This window comes from Bos javanicus, chromosome 6, assembly GCF_032452875.1.
Source record: "Bos javanicus breed banteng chromosome 6, ARS-OSU_banteng_1.0, whole genome shotgun sequence".
NCBI lineage: Eukaryota > Metazoa > Chordata > Mammalia > Artiodactyla > Bovidae > Bos > Bos javanicus.
In genome coordinates, this window is record NC_083873.1 from 105,137,812 (window position 1) to 105,159,250 (window position 21,439).

The 21,439-nt window shown below is 45.4% G+C and overlaps 1 protein-coding gene across 3 annotated transcripts; it reads left to right on the forward strand.

Annotated features, from left to right (window-relative positions):
- Positions 1 to 18: 18 nt before the first annotated feature.
- On the forward strand, positions 19 to 20,671 carry LYAR (Ly1 antibody reactive). 3 transcript variants are annotated; one of them, XM_061420807.1, is made up of 10 exons: positions 50 to 186; positions 5,692 to 5,905; positions 8,938 to 9,115; positions 10,438 to 10,552; positions 11,404 to 11,511; positions 11,610 to 11,693; positions 15,255 to 15,666; positions 16,033 to 16,119; positions 19,748 to 19,833; positions 20,359 to 20,671. In XM_061420807.1, exons 3-10 carry the CDS (start codon positions 8,994 to 8,996, stop codon positions 20,491 to 20,493), a joined length of 1,149 nt encoding a protein of 382 aa, XP_061276791.1. In that variant the 5' UTR covers positions 50 to 186; positions 5,692 to 5,905; positions 8,938 to 8,993; the 3' UTR covers positions 20,494 to 20,671. The 3 variants fall into 3 exon arrangements, with proteins under 3 accessions (XP_061276790.1, XP_061276791.1, XP_061276792.1); XM_061420806.1 differs by lacking the exon at positions 5,692 to 5,905 and having other exon boundaries at positions 19 to 186; XM_061420808.1 differs by lacking the exons at positions 50 to 186; positions 5,692 to 5,905 and adding an exon at positions 286 to 964.
- The last annotated feature ends 768 nt before the right edge of the window (positions 20,672 to 21,439 follow it).

Genomic DNA, 21,439 nt, shown 5'->3' on the forward strand with positions numbered 1-21,439 from the left:
TTCCGGTTGCGTCACTTCCGCCAGGAGGTGTGGTCGCGGCGCGCAGGCGCGCGGGGCGCCTCCGAAGCGAATTCTGCGCGCGGAAGCCCTGGAGGGAGGTGCAGGTTATAGAGCCTTGCGGGAAACGGCGATTCCACGTGCTCCTTTCTCGGCGGGTTGAAACCGTTGACGGGCGCTGGCTGAGAGGTGAGGGGCGGTGGCCCAGAGGTCCGACCTGTGGGGCTGGAGCTCAAGCTGTGGGGCGGGGGGTGGAGCGGGGTAGGGTGGGCGCAGTGGCCGTTGCCTGCGTTTCCACCGTTAGAGAGTCTTTCCTTTGGCTTAAACTCATGGAAGAAAGAAATGCATTCAAGTTTCATTCGTGCTCTGGGGGAAATGGAAGGAGTCCTGGAGTTAGAATGACCAGTTCCTCCGGGTTTTAAAATGGAAAAGTCGTGCTGGGAACCCGTAGAGGGGGTTCCAGCCGGGATGGTTGGTTGGTTCCCCCACCGTACTGCGTTGTGCAGGCTTGCGGCATATTGGGGACGAGGCACTTGCCTTCTTTGAGTCTTGGGGAGCTCGATCCCCAAGGAGGAGGCCCTTAGGGCATGGTTGAGAGCGCGGGGCTTTAGGGCCGGGAGTAGCTGCGTTGTGAATCCAGGTTTGCCACCAACTGCACGTGTAGCTTGTTGACAGTTATTGAACCCCTTTGTGCCTGGTCTGTCAAAAGGAAATAATAATAGAACCTACCTAACTCAGAGGATTCTTGTGAGTATTACAGGAGCCAGAGCTTGGCACATAGTAGATGATCCGTCAATGTCCGGATTTTCTGCAGCCCCTGCCTTTGTGGAGAGGTTAGAGGCATGAGGTGGAGTTTGAGTGCTTGCAAGCCTACCATTCTCGCAGAGTGCCTACCTGGGATTTATTCACACAGCACCCTCAGTCCCCCCGGTGCCTAACGTAGTGCCTGACGTGTCGGCTTCCACAGGTAGTTATTACACCAGTGAACAGATGCTGTTTAAATCACTGCTGTTGATGTAGTATGTGGGGAGGCTGTGAGACTGGAACTTGGGGTTTGAGAGACACCACTCAGCTTCTGTGGGCCTTGGCTCATCTGTCAAGTGGAGATGGATGTACCTTCCTTGAGAGTCTTTGCAGAGCAAGGGAGAGATCCTGCCTGACTGTATACCCTGCAGTCAGGAGCTTCTGCGTGATGGTGTACAGTGTGTGCTTGTCTGTCTTTCCCTTTCACCATGCCCCTGGTTTCTTGGAGTTTTCCTCTTGGGAGGAGCTCAGAGCTAGCCTAGTTGGCCTAATACATTGTTTCACAGCCTGAAGAACTTAAGTCCCTAGGGGACAATGACTTGCTTCAGGTCTCAGGGCTCACTGGAGGCTGTTGACAGGTTGGCCCTTAAGGTGGGCAGTTTTGGTGGTGATGATGTCAGTGGGGTTTAGGTCTGTGTGTATATGTTTGTGAAGGAATTTTTTTTAAGAATAGTAAGACCATTCAGGTATGACCTAAATCAAATCCCTTATGATTATACAGTGGAAGTGAGAAATAGATTTTAGGGACTAGATCTGATAGAATGCCTGATGAACTATGGACTGAGGTTCCTGACATTATACAGGAGATAGGGATCAAGAACATCTCCATGGAAAAGAAATGCAAAAAAGCAAAATGGCTGCCTGGGGAGGCCTTACAAATAGCTGTGAAAAGAAGAGAAGTGAAAAGCAAAGGAGAAAAGGTAAGATACATGCATCTGAATGCAGAGTTCCAAAGAATAGCAAGAAGAGATAAGAAAGCCTTCCTCAGCGATCAATGCAAAGAAATAGAGGAAAATAACAGAATGGGAAAGACTAGAGATCTCTCCAAGAAAATTAGAGTTACCAAGGGAACATTTCATGCAAAGATGGGCTCGATAAAGGACAGAAATGGTATGGACCTAACAGAAGCAGAAGATATTAAGAAGAGGTGGCAAAAATACACAGAAGAACTATACAAAAAAGATCTTCATGACCAAGATAATCACGATGGTATGATCACTCACCTAGAGCCAGATATGCTGGAATGTGAAGTCAAGTGGGCCTTAGAAGGCACCACTACGAACAAAGCTAGTGGAGGTGATGGAATTCCAGTTGAGCTATTTCAAATCCTGAAAGATGATGCTGTGAAAGTGCTGCACTCAATATGCCAGCAAATTTGGAAACCTCAGCAGTGGCCACAGGACTGGAAAAGGTCAGTTTTCATTCCAATCCCAAAGAAAGGCAATGCCAAAGAATGTTCAAACTACCACACAATTGCACTCACCTCACACGCTAGTAAAGTAATGCTCAAAATTCTCCAAGCCAGGCTTCAGCAATACGTGAACCGTGAACTTCCAGATGTTCAAGCTGGTTTTAGAAAAGGCAGAGGAACCAGAGACCAAATTGCCAACATCCGCTGGATCATGGAAAAAGCAAGAGAGTTCCAGAAAAACATCTATTTCTGCTTTATTGACTATGCCAAAGCCTTTGACTGTGTGGATCACAATAAACTGTCGGAAATTCTGAAAGAGATGGGACTACCAGACCACCTGAACTGCCTCTTGAGAAACCTGTATGCAGGTCAGGAAGCAACAGTTAGAACTGGACATGGAACAACAGACTGGTTCCAAATAGGAAAAGGAGTTTGTCAAGGCTGTGTATTGTCACCCTGCTTATTTAACTTCTGTGCAGAGTACATCATGAGAAACGCTGGGCTGGAAGAAGCCCAAGCTGGAATCAAGGTTGCCGGGAGAAATATCAGTCACCTCAGGTATGCAGATGACACCACCGTTATGGCAGAAAGTGAAGAGGAACTCAAAGGCCTCTTGATGAAAGTGAAAGAGGAGAGTAAAAAAGTTGGCTTAAAGCTCAACATTCAGAAAATGAAGATCATGGCATCTGGTCCCATCACTTCATGGCAAATAGATGGGGAAACAGTGGAAACAGTGTCAGACTTTATCCTTTTGGGCTCCAAAATCACTACAGATGGTGATTGCAGCCATGAAATTAAAAGACGCTTACTCCTGGGAAGGAAAGTTATGACCAACCTAGATTGCATATTGAAAAGCACAGACATCACTTTGCCAACAAAGGTCCGTCTAGTCAAGGCTATGGTTTTTCCAGTGGTCATGTATAGATGCGAGTGTTGGACTGTGAAGAAGGCTGAGCGCCGAAGAATTGATGCTTTTGAACTGTGGTGTTGGAGAAGACTCTTGAGAGTCCCTTGGACTACAAGGAGATCCAACCAGTCCATTCTGAAGGAGATCAGCCCTGGGATTTCTTTGGAAGGAATAATGCTAAAGCTGAAACTCCAGTACTTTGGCCACCTCATGCGAAGAGTTGACTCATTGGAAAAGACTATGATGCTGGGAGGGATTGGGGGCAGGAGGAGAAGGGGATGACAGAGGATGAGATGGCTGGATGGCATCACCGACTCGATAGACGTGAGTTTGAGTGATCTCCGGGAGATGGTGATGGACAGGGAGGCCTGGCGTGCTGCGATTCATGGGGTTGGAAAGAGTCAGACACGACTGAGCAATTGAACTGTACTGAAGACAATACAAAAATATGTAGAGGAAGGTTAAAAAATAAATAAAATCACTCCAAATACAAGCTTCCCTGGTGACTCAGATGGTAAAGAATCTGCCTGTAATGCAGAAGACCCGAGTTGGATCCCTGGGTCAGGAAGATCCCCTGGAGAAGGGAATGGCAACCCACTCCAATATTCTGGCCTGGAGAATTCCACAGACAGAGGAGCTTGGCGTGCTACTGCCCGTGGGATCGCAGAGTCAGACACAAACGAGTGACTTACATGTTCACTTCACAATCCCAGAACCAATTTGAGTTCATGTTATCAGGGAACAGGGTGGTAGTGTAGGCACCCAGCGGATGGGGAGCCAGCAGAGACTGGGGTGAGTTTATGAAGATGGGTAGATTGAGGATCATATTTAAAGAAGCAGTGTTTGGAGGGGACTGGGAGCAATATCATTGATGTGCAAGTAAATAGACCACAAGAAATTCTACCATTGAGTAAGGATTTATCTTTCAAATCTGGTATCTTTAATTTTCCACACAATACTGTGTGGTATTAGACCCATTTTATAGATAAACAGATTCTGAGAAGCTTAGGTATCCAGGTCATTTAGTTTTTAATTGGCGGATGCAGACTCCAGCTCAGATCTTCTGGCCCTGAGTCCAGGCCCAGGTCAACAGAAGGTGGCCACCAGCTTGATAAGAGGAGACTTAGGTGCTTGAATTGCTTCACAAGTTCCCGGTTCCTAGGGATGCTGTCTGCTACCCATCAGCTCAGCAGTGCTGTTCAATACCCATCATCCTCTGCTGTGACATGGGTGGTCTCCTTGTCCAGGGTGGCCTAGCTTAAGAATAAAAGACTTAGGGTCGTAATATTTTTAAATGAATGGTCATGAGACACGGCACTTAGACGGTATATAGGTGTCATGAAAGTCTTAATGCAACATGGTTTTAGCTTTTCCAACTTGTGAAGTCCAAATGTTACAAATTTACCAAGACATCATTTGAAAATGAGACTGTTTAAATTTCTTTCACATTTATTGAGTCCTGTGAAGTTTGAATGAGTTGTCTTTTGTGTGTAGGAGGTGCTTGCTGTTTTCAGTTGGAGGGGTGTCTTTTTGTAAATTCAGAAGCATGTCCACTTCTGAAATTGTCAAACCTGCTCTAGGATTTGCCACACTTGAGTCTGCTGTGCAGTTTGGATGGTTTTGATCTTGGGGTTGTTTGTAGTCCCTTCCTCCCACCACAGACACACATACCACTGTTTACCGCACAGAACCAAGGTACTTCCCTGGAGGGCTGGGTGAAGAGGGACGGGTAAGCTCCTTACAGAGCTTATCTCCTTAGCAAGCAGGTAGCCACACTGCCTGCGGTGCAGATTAAGGGTCAGTATGCAGTTGTGGCTCTAAAACTCCAGAGGAAGGCCCTGGGAGAATGAGTTCCAGCTTACTATGCAAGCAACCCATTCTATCTTTGAAAAAACCCCAACAGATTTCTGAATGTGAACATATGCCACAAAAGACCAAATGAAAACGATTGGAGAGGTATCTTTCCGATCTACATGTGACCAAAATCTAATTCTCTCCTGAATTGATGTTTACTCTGTGTGTGTCTAATCACTAGAGAGAAGACGTGTTTTGCACAGATATGCTGAGCACCTTTTTTTGTCAGCATCACTGGCTTCATTCAGTAGAGAAATTTTGTCTCCAGCCGTCCTTCCCAGGCCTTTTAATTCCTGACCTTCCATGGCAGGCTGCATCTCTCAGCTGTATCTCAAAGCTTGGCGAAGCCTTCTTCCCCTCCCCTCTCTGCCTCAAACAAGATACAGAACAGACCTTAAAAATGACGGTTGGAAAGCTGTAGGCCATAGCTGCAGTTTGCGGGGGTTCTTTTTTTCATGGTCGAATCTCACTGAAAGTACTTTCAACATTGTCAGCAGGTACTTGAGTTTGTTCCACCTGTGTGTAAGGTGGCAGTCCATCTCTTGGTGACTGTGGTTTACTCTCATTTTGAGACTGAGACCACAGTGCCCTTGTGTGCATGTGCGTTCAGTAGTCTGCCATCTCTTGCAACTCCATGGACTGTACCCCGACAGGCTTCTCTGTCCATAGAATTCTCCAGGTAAGAATACTGGAGTGGGTTAACCATTTCCTTCTTCAGGGCATCTTCTTGACCCAGGGACGAAAGCTGCTTTGCAGGTAGATTCTTTACCACTGAGCCACCAGGGAAGCCTGGCTGCTTTTGTTGCCTGCCAGCAACCTGGTCGTCATCCTGCTGAGAGCAGAATGCTGGCTTCGGGGGAGTGGGTCACAGTCCGCGTGAGACCAGCTCCCCCGGACCTGTGGCTGTTTCATACGTCTTTCACCGTAACCAGGTGAGAAGATGCTCTTGGTTGGTGCACATCCCAGAACAGTCAGTCTTTCTTTCCTTTGGATTTGCTGCTCGGCTGTAACTGACCCCATGTAACCCTGATGGAGAGCTGAAGAAGGGGGTCTCTGGGCCAGGGGCCCACGTTTTATGAGCACATTAAGCAAACTGCAGGGCAAGAGACCTCCAAGAGAGACCAGCTGAGCCTCTGTAAACCCTGGAGTTGCAGCCAGGATGTACATTTTCATTTGAGGCTGAATGGATGGGCGTAGCCCTGCTCCTTTCTTAGGTTTGTCCTCTCTAGCGGTGACTCAGAAGGTGGGAGTACAGGAGAGATGCTGATCTCGTGCATGAGAATTTTCCATGAACCAGGAGTAGTCTCTCATTTGTGCCAGAGGAGTCTCAGATGAAGTCTTAACCTGAAAAAACTGTGTCAGCGTACTTGACCTTACCTTCATGATGAGAAAGAACATGCTGGGTTAAACATCTGTTCTCAGTATTTTTGCTGTGAAACTTATTTGTAATGTAAAATGGCAATCTAGTGATTAAAAAAATCAAGATCTTAATGACCCAGATAGCCACAGTGGTGTTATTACTCACCTAGAACCAGATATCCTGGAATGTGAAGTCAAGTGGGCCTTAGGAAGCATCACTAAGAACAAAGCTAATGGAGGTGATGGAATTCCAGCTGAGCTGTTTCAAATGCTAAAAGATGATGCTGTGAAAGTGCTGCATTCAATTGCCAGCCAATTTGGAAAACGCAGCAGTGGCTACAGGACTGGAAAAAGTCAGTTTTCATTCCAATCCCAAAGAAAGGCAATGCCAAAGAATGCTAAAACTACTGCACAATTCTACTCATCTCACATGCTAGTAAAGTAATGCTCAAAATTCTCCAAACATATCTTCGACAGTATGTGAATTGAGAACTTCCAAATGTTCCAGCTGGATTTAGAAAAGGCAGAGGAACCAGAGATCAAATTGCCCACATACTTTGGATCATTGAAAAAGCAAGAGTGTTCCAGAAAAACATCTACTTCTGCTTTATTGACTATGCCAAAGTCTTTGACTGTGTGGATCACATCAAACTGGAAAATTCTTCAAGAGATGGGAGTACCAGACCACCTTACCTGCCTCCTGAGAAATCTGTATGCAGGTCAAGAAGCAACAGTTAGAACCAGACATGGAACAATGGACTGGTTCTAAATTGGGAAGGTAGTATGTCGAGGCGATATATATTTTCACTCTGCTTATTTAACTTATATGCAGAGTACATCATGCAAAATGGTGGGCTGGATGAAGCACAAGCTGTAATCAGGATTGCTGGGAGAAATATCAATAACCTCAAAAATGCAGATGACGTCACCCTTATGGCAGAAAGTGAAGAGGAACTGAAGAACCTCTTGATGAAGGTGAAAGAGGAAAGTGAAAAGGCTGGCTTAAAACTCAACATTCAAAAAACCAAGATCATGGCATTGAATCACATCACTTCATGGCAAGTAGATGGGAAAATAGTGGAAACAGTGACAAACTTTTTTTCCTTGGCTCCAAAAATCTCTGTCGATGGTGACTGCAGCCATGAGATTAAAAGATGCTTGTTCCTTGAAAGGAAAGCTATGACCAACCTAGATAGCATATTAAAAAGCAGAGACATTACTTTGCCAACAAAGGTCCTTCTAGTCAAAGCTATGGTTTTTCCAGTCGTCATGTATGGATGTGAGAGTTGGACTATAAAGAAAGCTGAGTGCCAAAGAACTGATGCTTTTGAACTGTGGTGTTGAAGAAGACTCTTGAGAGTCTCTTGGACTGCAGGGAGATCAAACCAGTCAATCCTTAAGGAAATCAGTCCTGAATATTCATTGGAAGGATTGATGCTAAAGCTCCAATATTTTGGCCACCTGATGTGAATAACTGACTTATAGAAAAAGACCTTGATGCTGGGAAAGATTGAAGGTGGGAGCAGAAGTGGGTGACAGAGAATGAGATGGTTGGATGGTATCACCTACTCGATAGACATGAGTTTGAGCAAGCTCCAGGAGTTGGTGATGGACAGGGAAGCCTGGTGTGCTGCAGTCCATGGGGTTACAAAGAGTCGGACACGACTGAGCAACTGAACTGAATCTTGGAAAGTTACAGTGATTTCTAGCACACTTTTAAATGAATTTGTGTTTTGTTGAGGGCAGTAGCACCTCCATGAACTTTTTAAATGGTAGTTATGTGTAGGTATGGACCCACTGAATCACGGGGCAGTGCTCCAGACGCCTGGGTTTGGGAGCCCACTCCAGTAGTTCAGCACCCAGCATTGGGACACCTGGAAGGGTTCTGTGGTTTCTGATTGAGCCAACAGGGGACCACATCTGCTCCTGTCCGCTGAAACTGATGCGCACATCTGCATTTTTAACACCTGTGGATACACGGTTATGCCTGTATGAGTGCTGTTTGTGCTTATAGGAATGAGTTTTAGGTCTCTTCTCCACTTTGTGAACTTTCCATGATTCCCCTTTGGCTGTGTTCTTATTGTATTTGGAAACTTGGAGTACTTTTAAGTGCTCACCTAGAGGCAGTAGAGAGAAAGAGACTGCATGTGTGCACTTAAAGTTATTGGAAAAAGTAGGATATTGTACATGACATCCCCAAACTTCATCTCTAGAGCCAGCCTGCCAAGTTTAAATCCTGGTTCTGCTACTGCGTGACTTTGGACAGTTTCCTTAGTCTGAGTCCCAATACCATGAGTAAATTGTGAACGACGAGAGTCCTTCCCTCATAGGGTTGCTGTGAGGGTTAATGAAGTCCATAGATGTAAAGCTTTTAGAATAAAGCCCAGCGCATGGTGAGTACACACTCAACCAGTTTTCAGCCGTGTGAATATTGTTGAATACAGTTTTACTTAGATGATGGTAAAGGTTAATGTAGATTACGAATCAGCTTTGATTCTATTGTGTTATTTTCATGTGAAGAGTTAGCTGTCTGAGTCATATATTTGGAAAAGAAGTTTCACATTACAATGATAATTATCTTTTTTCCTTTTAAATTTTTTTTTAGGACAGGGCTTAAAACCCATCTTGGGTAAAAAAAAATATTTAATCATTTAGCTAAAAATGGTATTTTTTACATGCAATGCATGTGGTGAATCAGTGAAGAAGGTACAAGTGGAAAAGCACGTGGCTCTTTGCCGAAACTGCGAATGTCTTTCCTGCATTGACTGTGGCAAAGACTTCTGGTAAGTCCGTGTGGATCTGTACTAAATGTCCAGACCAGTTATGGGATCGTTGGTTCCACAAAGCATTTAAAAAAAAAAAAAAGAGCAAGAGGCAAATTTGAGGAAAGAAAATTAAGAAAAAAATGTAGTGCCTGCCAGGACCATTTGCTCTTTAAAGCTGATGCAAAGAGAAGACTCAGAAAAAAAGGAAGTTGCGGGTTTGGTCATAATCTGATGAGTCCGTGGCACTTGCTGACCTGTCCTTGGCACCATTACCGGAGCCAGGGAGGTGAGCATGCAGAGCAGGGTTTCCGGGTGTGCTGTGCCGATCACAGGGAAGCGATGGATTTACAGACCCGAAAATGAAGTTATGCATTCACAGTGGAGATCCCTGGGAGAAGAGACTCGTCCTCCCCCAGAAAATCAGAGGTGACGGGGGGAGTGAAGCCCCTGGCCCCAAGTGAGGCAGGTGCTTCCAGTGAAGGGGTCTCTGGAGAGGGGAGGACTGAGGAGACGGGGCAGGGTGGGTCCTGCCCATCCAGTGTTTCTCAGGGAGGGTTGTCTGCAGTTGGCTACCCTCATTCTTGCACTGATTGCCTTCAGCTTCAGAGGGTTCAGATTTTGGCACGTGGGCCCTACTGGCCTCTGTAGCATTTGAGAGATATTTGCAAACAGTCCCTTTTAATTTCATTCTAAAGCAGTGATTAAAAAAAAAAAAAATGTTTGGAAGGTGATAAAGTCTTTTTTCGTACCTAATCCTAGGAGGAAGGATATACAGAACAGGTGAAAATTGGGCTGTTTCTCCTTGAGGGACTTTGCCCCTGACTTCTTCCCAGTGTTTCCCTGAGGACCCTGTAGAGCTTCAAACGATCATATAAGACAGAATCGAGTGTCCTTTTTTTCCAAGACTCCCAAGATCCAGAACTTTCTCATGACCTGATAACTACCATTTTATACCACCTTTTAACTTAGTCTACAGCTGATGATTGATTGTTTGCTATATATTACCAGGAAACCCTACAGGTTTTGTAACTTAAAGCCACCCTGTTGCAGAGAATTCTTTTTTATTTATGACTATTCGCTTATGACTTAAAAAAAAATACTGTGTATCAATATGATTTTAAGACATTTGTATATAAAAATGGGTGGAAAGTTTGGTGGTGGGATTTGAACAGTTGGGAGGAAGGAAATGTGATGTGACCAGGAGGTTATCAGCGTAGTAAGTGAAAGGGGTGGGGTGGCCGTGCAGAGCACAGATGGGAAGGTAAGTGTGGACTGCATGCTAGCTTTGCACAGACTCCGATTTGGGAATCATTCTAACGGTGGAACTTTCTCACTTTAAGGGGCGATGACTATAAAAACCATGTGAAATGCATAAGTGAAGATCAGAAGTATGGTGGCAAAGGGTATGAAGGTAAAACCCACAAAGGCGATGTTAAACAGCAGGCTTGGATTCAGGTAAGGTCTTCCTAATTCATCAAGCAGTTTCATCTGTCACCTGCCTTCTTGAGTAGCCTGGGAAGACAAAAATAAATGTATCCCATGTAACCAAGTACATTCACAGTGTTGTACAGCCATCACCACCATCCATCTCCAGGACTGTTTCATCTTTTGATAGAGGTTACATCTGAACATGTAGCTCTCTTTGAATAGTATTGACATTTTAATATTGTCTTCAGTTCTTGGACATGGGATGTCTTTCTGTTTCCTTGTATCTTCTTTAATTTCTCTCAGCAGTGTTTTTTAGTTTTCAGTATATATGTATTTTACCTCGTCGGTTAGTTAAGTTTATCCCTAAGTATTTTATTCTTTTTGATAGTATTAGATAGTATTATAAGTGGAATTGTTTATTAATTTCCTCTCCAATTTGTTCTTTATTAGTGTAGAGAAATGCAGCTTGATTTTTGAGTGTTGATTTTTTTGTATCCTGCAACCGCTGAACTTAGTCCTAAAGATTCTTTCTGTGAAATCTTTTGGGTTTTTGACATGTAAGACCATGTTGTCTGGGAACAGAGATCATTTTACTTCTTTCTTTCCAGTGTGGATGCCTTTTATTTCTTGCCTTAGTCTCGGGGAGATAGTGAAGCAGAGGGAAGCCTGGCGGGCTGTGGTCCATGGGGTCACCAAAAGTCAGACATGACTTAGCAACTGAACAGCAACAATAAATTGCTCTGGCCTTTGAGCACTCTGTTGAATCTGTAAACATAGACATTAACCCAGAATCTGGATTTGAGGTGTGAACCCAGCAGTTTGACTTTCATGAAACTCATCTGTCGATTGTTTATTGCTTTTATCTTCCTTTTCTGTAGAAAATTCATGAATTAATAAAAAGACCCAATGTCAGCCCCAAAGTGAGGGAACTATTAGAGCAAATTAGTGGTTTTGACAACGTTCCCAGGAAAAGGGCAAAATTTCAGGTATGTGTTTGACTGGACTTCCCTGACGGAGGGGATATGGGCACTTCCGCATATGGGATAAGTGGGGTTTTTTTCTTTTTTCTTTTTCACCCATACAGAATTGGATGAAGAACAGTTTAAAAGTTCATAATGAATCTATCCTGGAGCAGGTGTGGAATATCTTTTCCGAAGCTTCCAGCAGTGTAAGTCCAATCTCACTCTAGACTTGCAGTGTGGCAAAAGTGGTTAGTAAAAATGAAACGGGAATGTCTTATCTTTGGAGGTCAAGACAGCCTTCTTTTTCAGAGAGCCTCTTTGTGCCTTCATTAATGGGAAGGAATACACTGAGTGCACTGCAGAGAAGATTTCCTTATTGTGCAGAGAAAGGTATTTAATCCCAATCTTTGATAACAGTACCAGCTGACTAGACTTGATCGGCTTAGACATCAAGTAGTGGGGTGATTGGAAAAGAACAGGGGCTTTGGGTTTCTGACAAACCCGATTTGAATCCCTACTTTGCTATTTGCCAGGCGTTTGCTCTTGGGCATTTTATTTAACCTCTCTGAGCCTTCGTTTCCTTGTCTTAAATAGAGGTGGATCGTTAGACTAAGTAGGGGCTTCCCAGATGGCTCAGTGGAAAGAATCTGCCTGTGGTACGGGAGACCTGGGTTGGATCCCTGGGTCGGGACGATCCCCTGGAGGAGGGTATGGCAATCCACTCCAGTATCCTTGCCTGGGAAATCCCGTGGACAGAGGAGCCTGGTGGGCTACACAGTCCATGGGGTCGCAAAAGAGTCGGACGTGACTTAGCAACTAAGCGACAACACAAAAGACTCAGTACTTACTGTGCCCAATACGAGTCAGGCCCTGAACAAAAAACAGAAAAACATCTCAGGTGGGTGATCGTGGCAGGAAGGAAAAATAAACAGGGTGAGAACAAGAGAGGGTGACCAGGTATTCTGGTAGGTGTGGGGTGAGGGATCGTGTCCTAGTATTAAAGCAGATGAGGGAGTACAAGCCTCCCAGCTCGTGCCCAGCAGGGCGTGGGCGCTTGGTAGGTGCTGGTCTCCTTCCTTCCAGTGGCCAGAGGGATTGCTTGGAACACATCAGTAGACCACCTTCCGAGAAGATGCTTTGATCCGAGAGGCCCCAGATGTGGAATACACCTGCAGAAAGTTGTGGTGTGATGTCTTGTAGGCATGTCCTTGCTTCCGTTGTTCAACATTTTTTCTCATTAACTCACTTGCACTTTGCCCCTACTTGGAGCTTATATCCCATCTGAAGACATCATTAGTGTTTCAAAACAACAGTGGGGTCCAACTGGGCTTCTATTCTCCTCACAGTTGTCAGCTGTTGATGTGCTTTATGCAGAGAGAATAGTTGTGACCACAAATTGGGATAAAAAATGAAACTTTCTCTTGGCAGTGCATCTAGCATTTGTCTCTAAACACACGAATGGGCCCTTGAAACCTTGTAACCAATCATTCAATTGGCACTTATGTGGCACCTATTTTTTTAAAGGTTATTTCCATTATTTGGGGCTTCCCTTGTGGCTCAGCTGGTAAAGAATCCGCCTGCAATGCGGGAGACCTGGGTTCGATTCCTGGGTTGGGAAGATCCCCTGGAGAAGGGAAAGGCTGTCCACTCCAGTATTCTGGCCTGGAGAATTCCACGGACTGTATAGTCCGTGGGGTTGCAAAGGGTTGGACATGACTGAGTGACTTTCACTTTCACTTCCATTATTTTAGCTAACAGTCATAAAAGTCTGTGGTTATTTAGCTTAACTCCAGAGTTCAAAAAATAGAGTTTTCCAATTTCATTTTTGAAGCTGTGAATATATAAGAATTAAATAAGATAATCAGTAAGCAGCTCGTGGTAAACTCTGAGCTCTGTAAAATTCAGCTTGTCATTGCTCTTGGGCAGTGAATGTCCCGGCATGTCCTGGAGTTGGCGGTGGAGATGGTGCCAAGGCCCTGGGGGTGCTGGGCTGGAGGCTTTGTATCCTTCTCAGGTGAAACACTCACTGCCCCAGTGCACAGCGGCACCTGGTAACTGTGGACCCAGCCATCCTTGGACCTGGGTCCCTCCCTCCAGAGCTGCATTCTGGCAGGAGAGACCGACAGCTGCTCTAAGAGCTGAAGCTGTGATGTCAGGTGGTGACACAGGCCAGGAAGAAATGGGAGGCAGAGGACAGGGCAGAGAGTGAAGGAGGGGAGAGTCTCGCTGTCAGGACAGAGGCAATGAAATCGTGTCTAAGGAGACCACGTTGGAGGAGAGTCTGGAACGAAGTAGGAAGCTGGTGGGATGTGAGTTTGTTCACTCATTGATTGAGTGGCTGCTGGGTGGGTGAGTGTGTGTCTCCCTCCCTCCTTCCTTCCCTCCCTCCTGTCTCCCCTCTCTCCCAGAAGCTGGAGTGCAGGGGGCGGACTTGGTTAGGAAGTGGAGGCAGGGCAGCAGCTGGAGACTGGGCTGAAGGGGTCAGGCCTGGGGCTGCGGTGCTCTGACCCTGGTGGGTTGCTGCTCACAATACACTGTACCATAGGACGGAACTTGTAGGACAGGGCGAGGTGTCCTCGTCCCCCTTCCTCGAGTCCTTTCTGAGCTCATCGCCTGCCTCCCTGGCATGTGCCTGGATGATTTGATCTCTGAATTCTTACTGAAAAAACTCCAGTTGTTTAGTCTCAATACCCAAATACTACTCTTTGAGCCTATGACTGGGTCTCACGGGCCACGTGACCTCAGCAGAGTGCTTGTACAGGAGTGAAAGCCAGTCCTCCTCCATTTGGTCCCCTCGTGACCTCACCTCTGAAAGGAGGAGGACTACCACCTGGCCAGTTACTTAACAGAGATGGAGCTTGACCGTGAGTCCCGGGGTTTGCAGGACCCCTGCAGCGGCCCCAACCCTGCAGATGCATCAGGGCTTGCGGAGCAGTTCAGTGAATTGCTCCACGTCCTGTCTTAGGAAGGGGCAGGCGTGGAAGCCGTAGCATATTTATAGTCAGAGTGCAGCAGGCAGTGGGGCTGGCTGTGCTGAAGTCACTCGGTTTGAGTCAGGTGGGGCAGTAAATAGGAAGTTTGTCTTATTCCAGCGAGTATTTCCATGGTTCCTTACTTACCATTCTTGACATTCCGCCCAGGTGTCCCTTCCTGACATTCCTCTCAGGGTAGCCATCCATCTGAACAGTGATGGTGATAAGGGCACCTCTGTCTAGTACTCAGGAGTTTACAAAACTCTTCCTGTACATCCAGCTGCTTTCTCAAGCTTAGCTTTTCTCATTTTATTTGTACATAAACTGTGTTAGGTAGGTGTCACTACCTTTTTGTTTATAGATGAGGAAATAGGTTTGAAGCAGATAAATAACTTGCTCTGAGTCACCTGGCTAGTGAACAGAGCTGGAACTTGAACCCAGGCCTGCAGATGCATAAATCTGGCGGTTTCTGCCACACCTACATGCCTGTCTTCTACGTAACAGGCGGCTAGTGAGCCAGAATTAAAGGTCTGACTTTTCCGTGACATAGAGATCCTTCTTTTTCTAGTGGAATGAAAATATCTGTTAAAGGCAGAGAGGAATGTGGGCTGGGGGTAGTTTTATTCATTTTGTGTATTAACTGCTACATGTGAGCAATGAGGCGGGGGTGAGGGTCGCAGTTATAAAACGGTAAGTAATAACAGTTTCCTTAGAGGAATTTATTCAGTAGATACACACAATGATATGTGTCTGGAATGAGTATTTATGTGTGTCTTGCTTTTGCTTAATAATAAGGAACCTGTTGGTAAGGGGCCAGATCAGCAGCCGCCAGAGCCAGTGACCAAGCCGTTTGCAGAGAACAATGCCGACATCCCGTCCTCCAAAGCAAACAGCAGCACTGAAGAGCCAGCAGAGGCCAAGAAGAATAAGAGAGAAAGGAAGGCAGAACGGCAGAAGAATACGAAAAAAGAAAAGAAAGAGCTAAGACTAGAAAACCTCCAGGAGAACGCAAAGAGTCAGAAGCCTAAAAAGCGCAAAGCAGCACAGGAGGCCGAGCAGGAGGCAGCCGACGGCTCCTCAGGGACGAAGAGCCAGAGGAAGAAGAGCAAGGCCGAGCGCGCCCAGGATGGAGCGGTGGATGGAGGCGCCGAGGTGGGGGAGCAGGCAGACGCCGGTCCAGGGAAAAGAAAGCGCAAGCACTCAGAAGGTTTGTGGCTCACTTACGCTCCAAGGGTTTGTTAAAGAATGTTTGAGCTGTGAGTTGGGGATGGATAAAAATATGTCAGACCTTACTGTTTGAAACCACTCGCGGCAAAGAGCATAAGGTTTGGGAGCAGGCCAACCTGGGCTTAGTCCGGGGCAGGCGACACCACCTCTCGACTGCCCATTTTGTCATCTGCCTTGGAGGAGAAACCCCACGCCTCGGGACTGGGGTGCCTGGGGGCATGAGCAAGGTGATGGGTTTTTTTTTTTAGGGGCTTGGCCCTGTAGGCCTCTCATTAAACAGTAGGTGCTGTTATAAATGTGAAATCTGTTCTTTTTTTTTTTTTTTTTAATCTTCCTAATGACTTAGTTGAAGCAAATTCTAAGAAGAAAAAGATTAAGCCCCCAGAAAATTCTGAGGATGGAGAACCGGAAAACCATGAGGCTCCTGCAAAAGGTACGGCTACTGTGCTTTGCAGCTCTGCCCTCTCTAGGTTGGGGGAGAAGGGGAAGGGTTGGGCCCGTCAGGTGGGTCGTGCCCTCTGGATGCACAGGAAAGAGTCTGGAGCAAAACCCATACTCCAAGGTGTGACTTCAGAGTAATAGTGAGTACTCTGTCAGTCAGTCTCACAAGGGTCTCTCCAGCTGTAAGGATAGAATGTAGAGCCGTCTGGATTGGAGACATGTATGGTCTTTGGAGCTTAAAGTAAGCCCCTTCTTGTTCCTAACTCTTATCACTCCCATAGATGTACCCTGAAGTCCAAGGTACAGGAACAGGCTTGACTGTTCCTCCTCCTGTCTCTGGGTCTGTCCCTGGTATCCCCTTGCTTGGAGCCCAACAGCCACCATCCCTTTCAGCCAGAATGTGTACTTGTCAGACTCCAAAGTGAAAGTGTAAGTCACTCAGTCTTGTCCGACTCTTTAAGACCCCATGGACTATACAGTCCATGGAATTCTCCAGGCCAGAATACTGGAGTGGGTAGCCTTTCCCTTCTCCAGGGGATTTTCCCAACCCAGGGATCGAACATTGCAGGTGAATTCTTTATCAGTTGAGCCACAAGTGAAACCCAAGAATACTGGAGTGGGTAGCCTTTCCCTTTTCTGGGGGATCTTACTCAGGGATCCAACCCAGGTCTCCCACACCGCAGGCAGATTCTTTACCAGCTGAGCCACCTGGGAAGTCCAGGGCTCCTGTTAAATGCTGTCTTCTCCACAGAGCTGTTCCTACTGGTCAGACTGGGAACACTCCCCCAGGCCTGCCACTAAGAACAGGCCCAAGGGCCCAAATGGGATTTGAGACTTTATTCACGGAAGTTCAGTAACTGCCCAAGTGTACTTAGATTTCTTAGCTTATAACTTTGTATATGTGAAGTTTGTTTTTTTTTTTAACTTAAAATTTTTAGGTCTGAGATAATTGTAGATTCCCGTGCATTTTTAAGAAATAATTAGACTTCAGGGATCCTTCTGTGGCCTTACCCAGTTTCCTCTGCGGCTGAGACCTCCCACAACCGTAGGACAAAACTTCCCTGGGTGCTGACCTTAAACAGTCAAGAGACAAACATTAGACAAACATTCCTGTCGCCGCAGGGAATGCTCCCACTGCCCTCTTATAGCCACGCCCACCCTCCTCTCGCCCCATCCCCCCTCTGCCCCAGAGGTCAGCCTATCCCTTACTTCCATGTAGCTCTCCATTTTCCTCTCCATTTCGGAATTGTGTCATTTCAGAATGTGACATAAATGGCATCATTTACTGTGTAATGGGCTTCCCTGATAGCTCTGTTGGTAAAGAATCCGCCTGCAATGCATAAGACCTGGGTTGGGAAGATCCCCTGGAGAAGGGAAAGGCTATCTCCACTCCAGTATTCTGGCCTGGAGAATTCCATGGACAGTATAGTCCATCAGGTTGCAAAGAGTCGGCCACAACTGAGCGACTTTCACTTCATACTGTGTTACCTTTTGAGATTGGCCCTTTTCACTCAGCCTTATTCTAGGGAGATTCATCCAGGTGGCTGCACATCTCAGTAGTCCGTTCCTCTGCACTGTGAGCAGTGGTCTGTGGTGTGAGTGTCCCACGGCTTGGTTATCCATTCATCTGTTGATGGACATCTGGGTTATTTCCGGTTCGTGGTCCTGATGAATAAAGTGGCTGTAAGCCCTCATGTAGAGGTTTTCCTGTGTCCTGTTTTCTGGAAGAAGTGTTCAGGAGGTGCAGTGGCTGTGTGGGACGTTACTTGCATGTTTAGTTTTTTAAGAAACAGCCAGGTTTTTCAAGAGTAGCTGTACCATGTTGTATCCCCACCAGCAGTGTATGAGAGATCCAGTCTCACTACACCCTGGTCAGCATTTGGTGGCGGTACTGCATTTGTAGAGCAAGTTTTTGGTCTTGATGAAGCCTCGTTTGTCAGTTTTTCCTTTAAGAGATGATACTTCTGAAGTCATCTGAGAACTCTTTGCCAGCCTTAAATCCATGGAGGTTTTTTTTTTTTTTCTGTTTCTTTCTTAAAGGTCTTATAGTTGCATATTTTACACTCAAGTCCATGATGCATTTTGGGTTAATTTTTATGAGATATGAAACTTGGTTGAAGGTTTATTTCTTTGCTCATCAATGTCGAGTGGGTCCACACCATTTAAAAAGGCTGTCTTTTCTCAGTGAAGTGCCTTTCTCCAGCATCGGTGTGGGTCTGTTCTGGGTTCTCTCTCGTTGGTGTGTGTCCGTCCATCTACCACACACTCTTGACTCGAGTAGGTATATCCAAAGTCTTGAAAAGGGGTAGGCTTATTCTCACTTTATTCTGTTGCAAAATTAGAAGATTTATAATAATCTTGCCTATATCTATAAAAAGTCTTGCTGTGATGATAGAGGAATTGGATCAGTTTGGGGAGAATCAATCACTTTATTTACTGTGTTGTCTTCCAAGCCATGAACATGGCATGTCTGTTGATTTAAATCTTTGATTTCTTTCATTTCATCAGAATTATGTACCTTCTGCATACTCGTCTTCATCTTCCCAGAAGTAAAGGTTCCCTAGATGAGTCCTAGCCTGCTGTCAATCTTTGCTTTGCTTACTGTGTTTACACAGCCCCTTGATCTTAGCTATGACCAGTGCATTTTCTTGGCAAAACTCTATTAGCCTTTGCCCTGCTTCATTCCGTATTCCAAGGCCAAATTTGCCTGTTACTCCAGGTGTTTCTTGACTTCCTACTTTTGCATTCCAGTCCCCTATAATGAAAAGGACATCTTTTTTGGGTGTTAGTTCTAAAAGGTCTTGTAGGTCTTCATAGAACCGTTCAACTTCAGCTTCTTCAGCGTTACTGGTTGGGGCATAGACTTGGATTACTGTGATATTGAATGGTTTGCCTTGGAAATGAACAGAGATCATTCTGTCGTTTTTGAGATTGCATCCAAGTACTGCATTTCGAACTCTTTTGTTTGGCCACCTCATGCGAAGAGTTGACTCATTGGAAAAGACTCTGATGCTGGGAGGGATTGGGGGCAGGAGGAGAAGGGGATGACAGAGGATGAGATGGCTGGATGGCATCACTGACTCGATGGACGTGAGTCTGAGTGAACTCCGGGAGTTGGTGATGGACAGGGAGGCCTGGCGTGCTGTGATTCATGGGGTCGCAAAGAGTCGGACACGACTGAGTGACTGAATTGAACCGACTGAACTGATCTTAGCAGATCCTTAGTAAATCTTGAGTTCATTAGAAATAACTCATGTCTTTCTACAGGAATTTGTAGGATGGTGGTACTTAACGATACTTAGTTTTTCTGCTCATTTTGAGAATGAGTATTGTAGACGACAATCAGTGCCTCTCGGCCACTGTGATTGGACAGGTCAGGTGCCTGCTACACAGAACTGTGGCATCCTGTTCATTCTGGTCTTGTTCATATCCTGCGTAGCAAATAGGTGGTGGAGAAATGAGGCTTCATCAAGACCAAAAACTTGCTCTACAAACGTCGTACCACTACCAAATGTTGACCGGGGTGTAGGGAGACTGGATCTCTCACACACAGCTGTTTCTTAACCCTTTTTGTAGTACCACAAAACACAGTATTTTACATATTATTTTCTACATTGTAGGTAAATTCAACTGGAAGGGAACTATTAAAGCAGTTCTGAAACAGGCCCCAGACAATGAAATAACAATCAAGAAGCTAAGGAAAAAGGTATGAAGGGTGCGAATCAGGTATATAATGCTGGGGAGAATCAGTTCTTTATTTTAAAATTCTGTTCTGTTTTTCTACATCTGAAACACTGTAAACTTGAGTGTATATATACACACGCTGTAAACATAGGTGTGTATATGTCTCAGTGACGTTCCAGCTTCTCCTTTTTAGCCCTTCAGGGTGCGGATGGGGATGGCGTCACCCCCCCACCCACACACACCTCCTCAGCCAGAGCAGCGTCGGTGTTAAATCTGAAAATTACTGCTCTAGATGTGTTACTGTCTTTCGATTATTCCAGAACAGTATTTTTTTCCCTCTTTGTAATTTTTTTTTGCTGGTGTCTGACACAGGCGGCCACGTGTCACACGTGTGCAGCTGTGTGAATTGCCACAAGCAGGACACCCCCATGTAACCAGCACCTGGGTTCTTTGATTTGTCACTGTCCGCTGTGTTGGGGGCCAGAGAACCAACACTCCTAAATTTTCAGGACTAATACCTATTTGACTACTGTCTTTCTTTGTGAAGGTTTTAGCTCAGTATTATGCAGTGACAAATGAACATCACAAATCTGAAGAGGAACTCCTGGTCATCTTCAACAAGAAAATCAGCAAGAACCCCACCCTGAAGTTGTTAAAGGACAAGGTCAAGCTTGTAAAATGAACATCTTTATATTTAATAATTGAGTCCATTCTGTTGACCTCTTTCATAGTTGTTTGTAAAACATGTAACAAATTGTAACAACTCGAATTTTGCTTTCCAAAGCCGTATTTTTAAGTTAAGAAAAAAGTATATTTTTGGTAGAACTTCTATGAGAAAATAAAATATATTCTTATCCCAAGTTCTAATTCTGTAGCAGTGAAAATTATTTTACTTAAAATATTCTTGTATGGGAAATAGTACCAACTGTGACAAGTCAAAAAGTAACTTGATCAGACTAGAAAGCGTTTGTTTTTATCACGTCATTTTCTAAACATTTAGAGGGTTTACGGGCATTAATTTTTGGTGTGGTTTAAATGTATGTTTAAAGTTGTGGTGTTTCACCCAGGAGCGGTCGAAACAGTTGTTTATGTGTAGTAACCCTTGCCCAGCCAGTTCTGCTCTTCAGTCAGGGTTTCTATGTAAGTCTGACCCATCCACTCTGACCCAGTTCATCTTCAGCCAAAGACAGATTGATCGGTGACTGGATTTGGGGGTGTGTGGCCTGTGACCAAATACAGGGAACCAGCCGTATTAACGATACAGCTAATCCATTGTTTAGCTGTATTACCGTTTCAGTGCCCTGCTTAGATGGTCTCAGTCCTCGTTCACTGTGCAAGAGGAGAGCCAGGCCACTTTCTGATACCTGAGTAGGTTTTGCCCATGAGTCCCTCAACAGCTGGTATGTGTGGTAAGAATCACTCCTTTGGGACGTCCCTGGTAGTCCAGTGGCTAAGACCCTGCGCTCCTGGTGCAGGTGAGCTGGGCTCCATCCATGGTCAGGGAACCGGATCACACATTCCCGCACGCTGCAACGAAGATCGAAGATCGTGCATGCTGCGACTAAAACCCGGCACAGCCAAGTAAATAAAAAAGAAAAAAAACTTAAAAGAAATAATAGAATAAAATT

Coding starts and splice junctions, on each gene's coding strand:
- LYAR (XM_061420806.1), top strand. CDS start 8,994: ATGGTATTTTTTACATGCAATGCATGTGGTGAATCAGTGAAGAAGGTA. Junction 10,553..11,403: donor AACAGCAGGCTTGGATTCAG/GTAAGGTCTTCC, acceptor CCTTTTCTGTAG/AAAATTCATGAATTAATAAA. Junction 16,120..19,747: donor CCATGAGGCTCCTGCAAAAG/GTACGGCTACTG, acceptor TCTACATTGTAG/GTAAATTCAACTGGAAGGGA.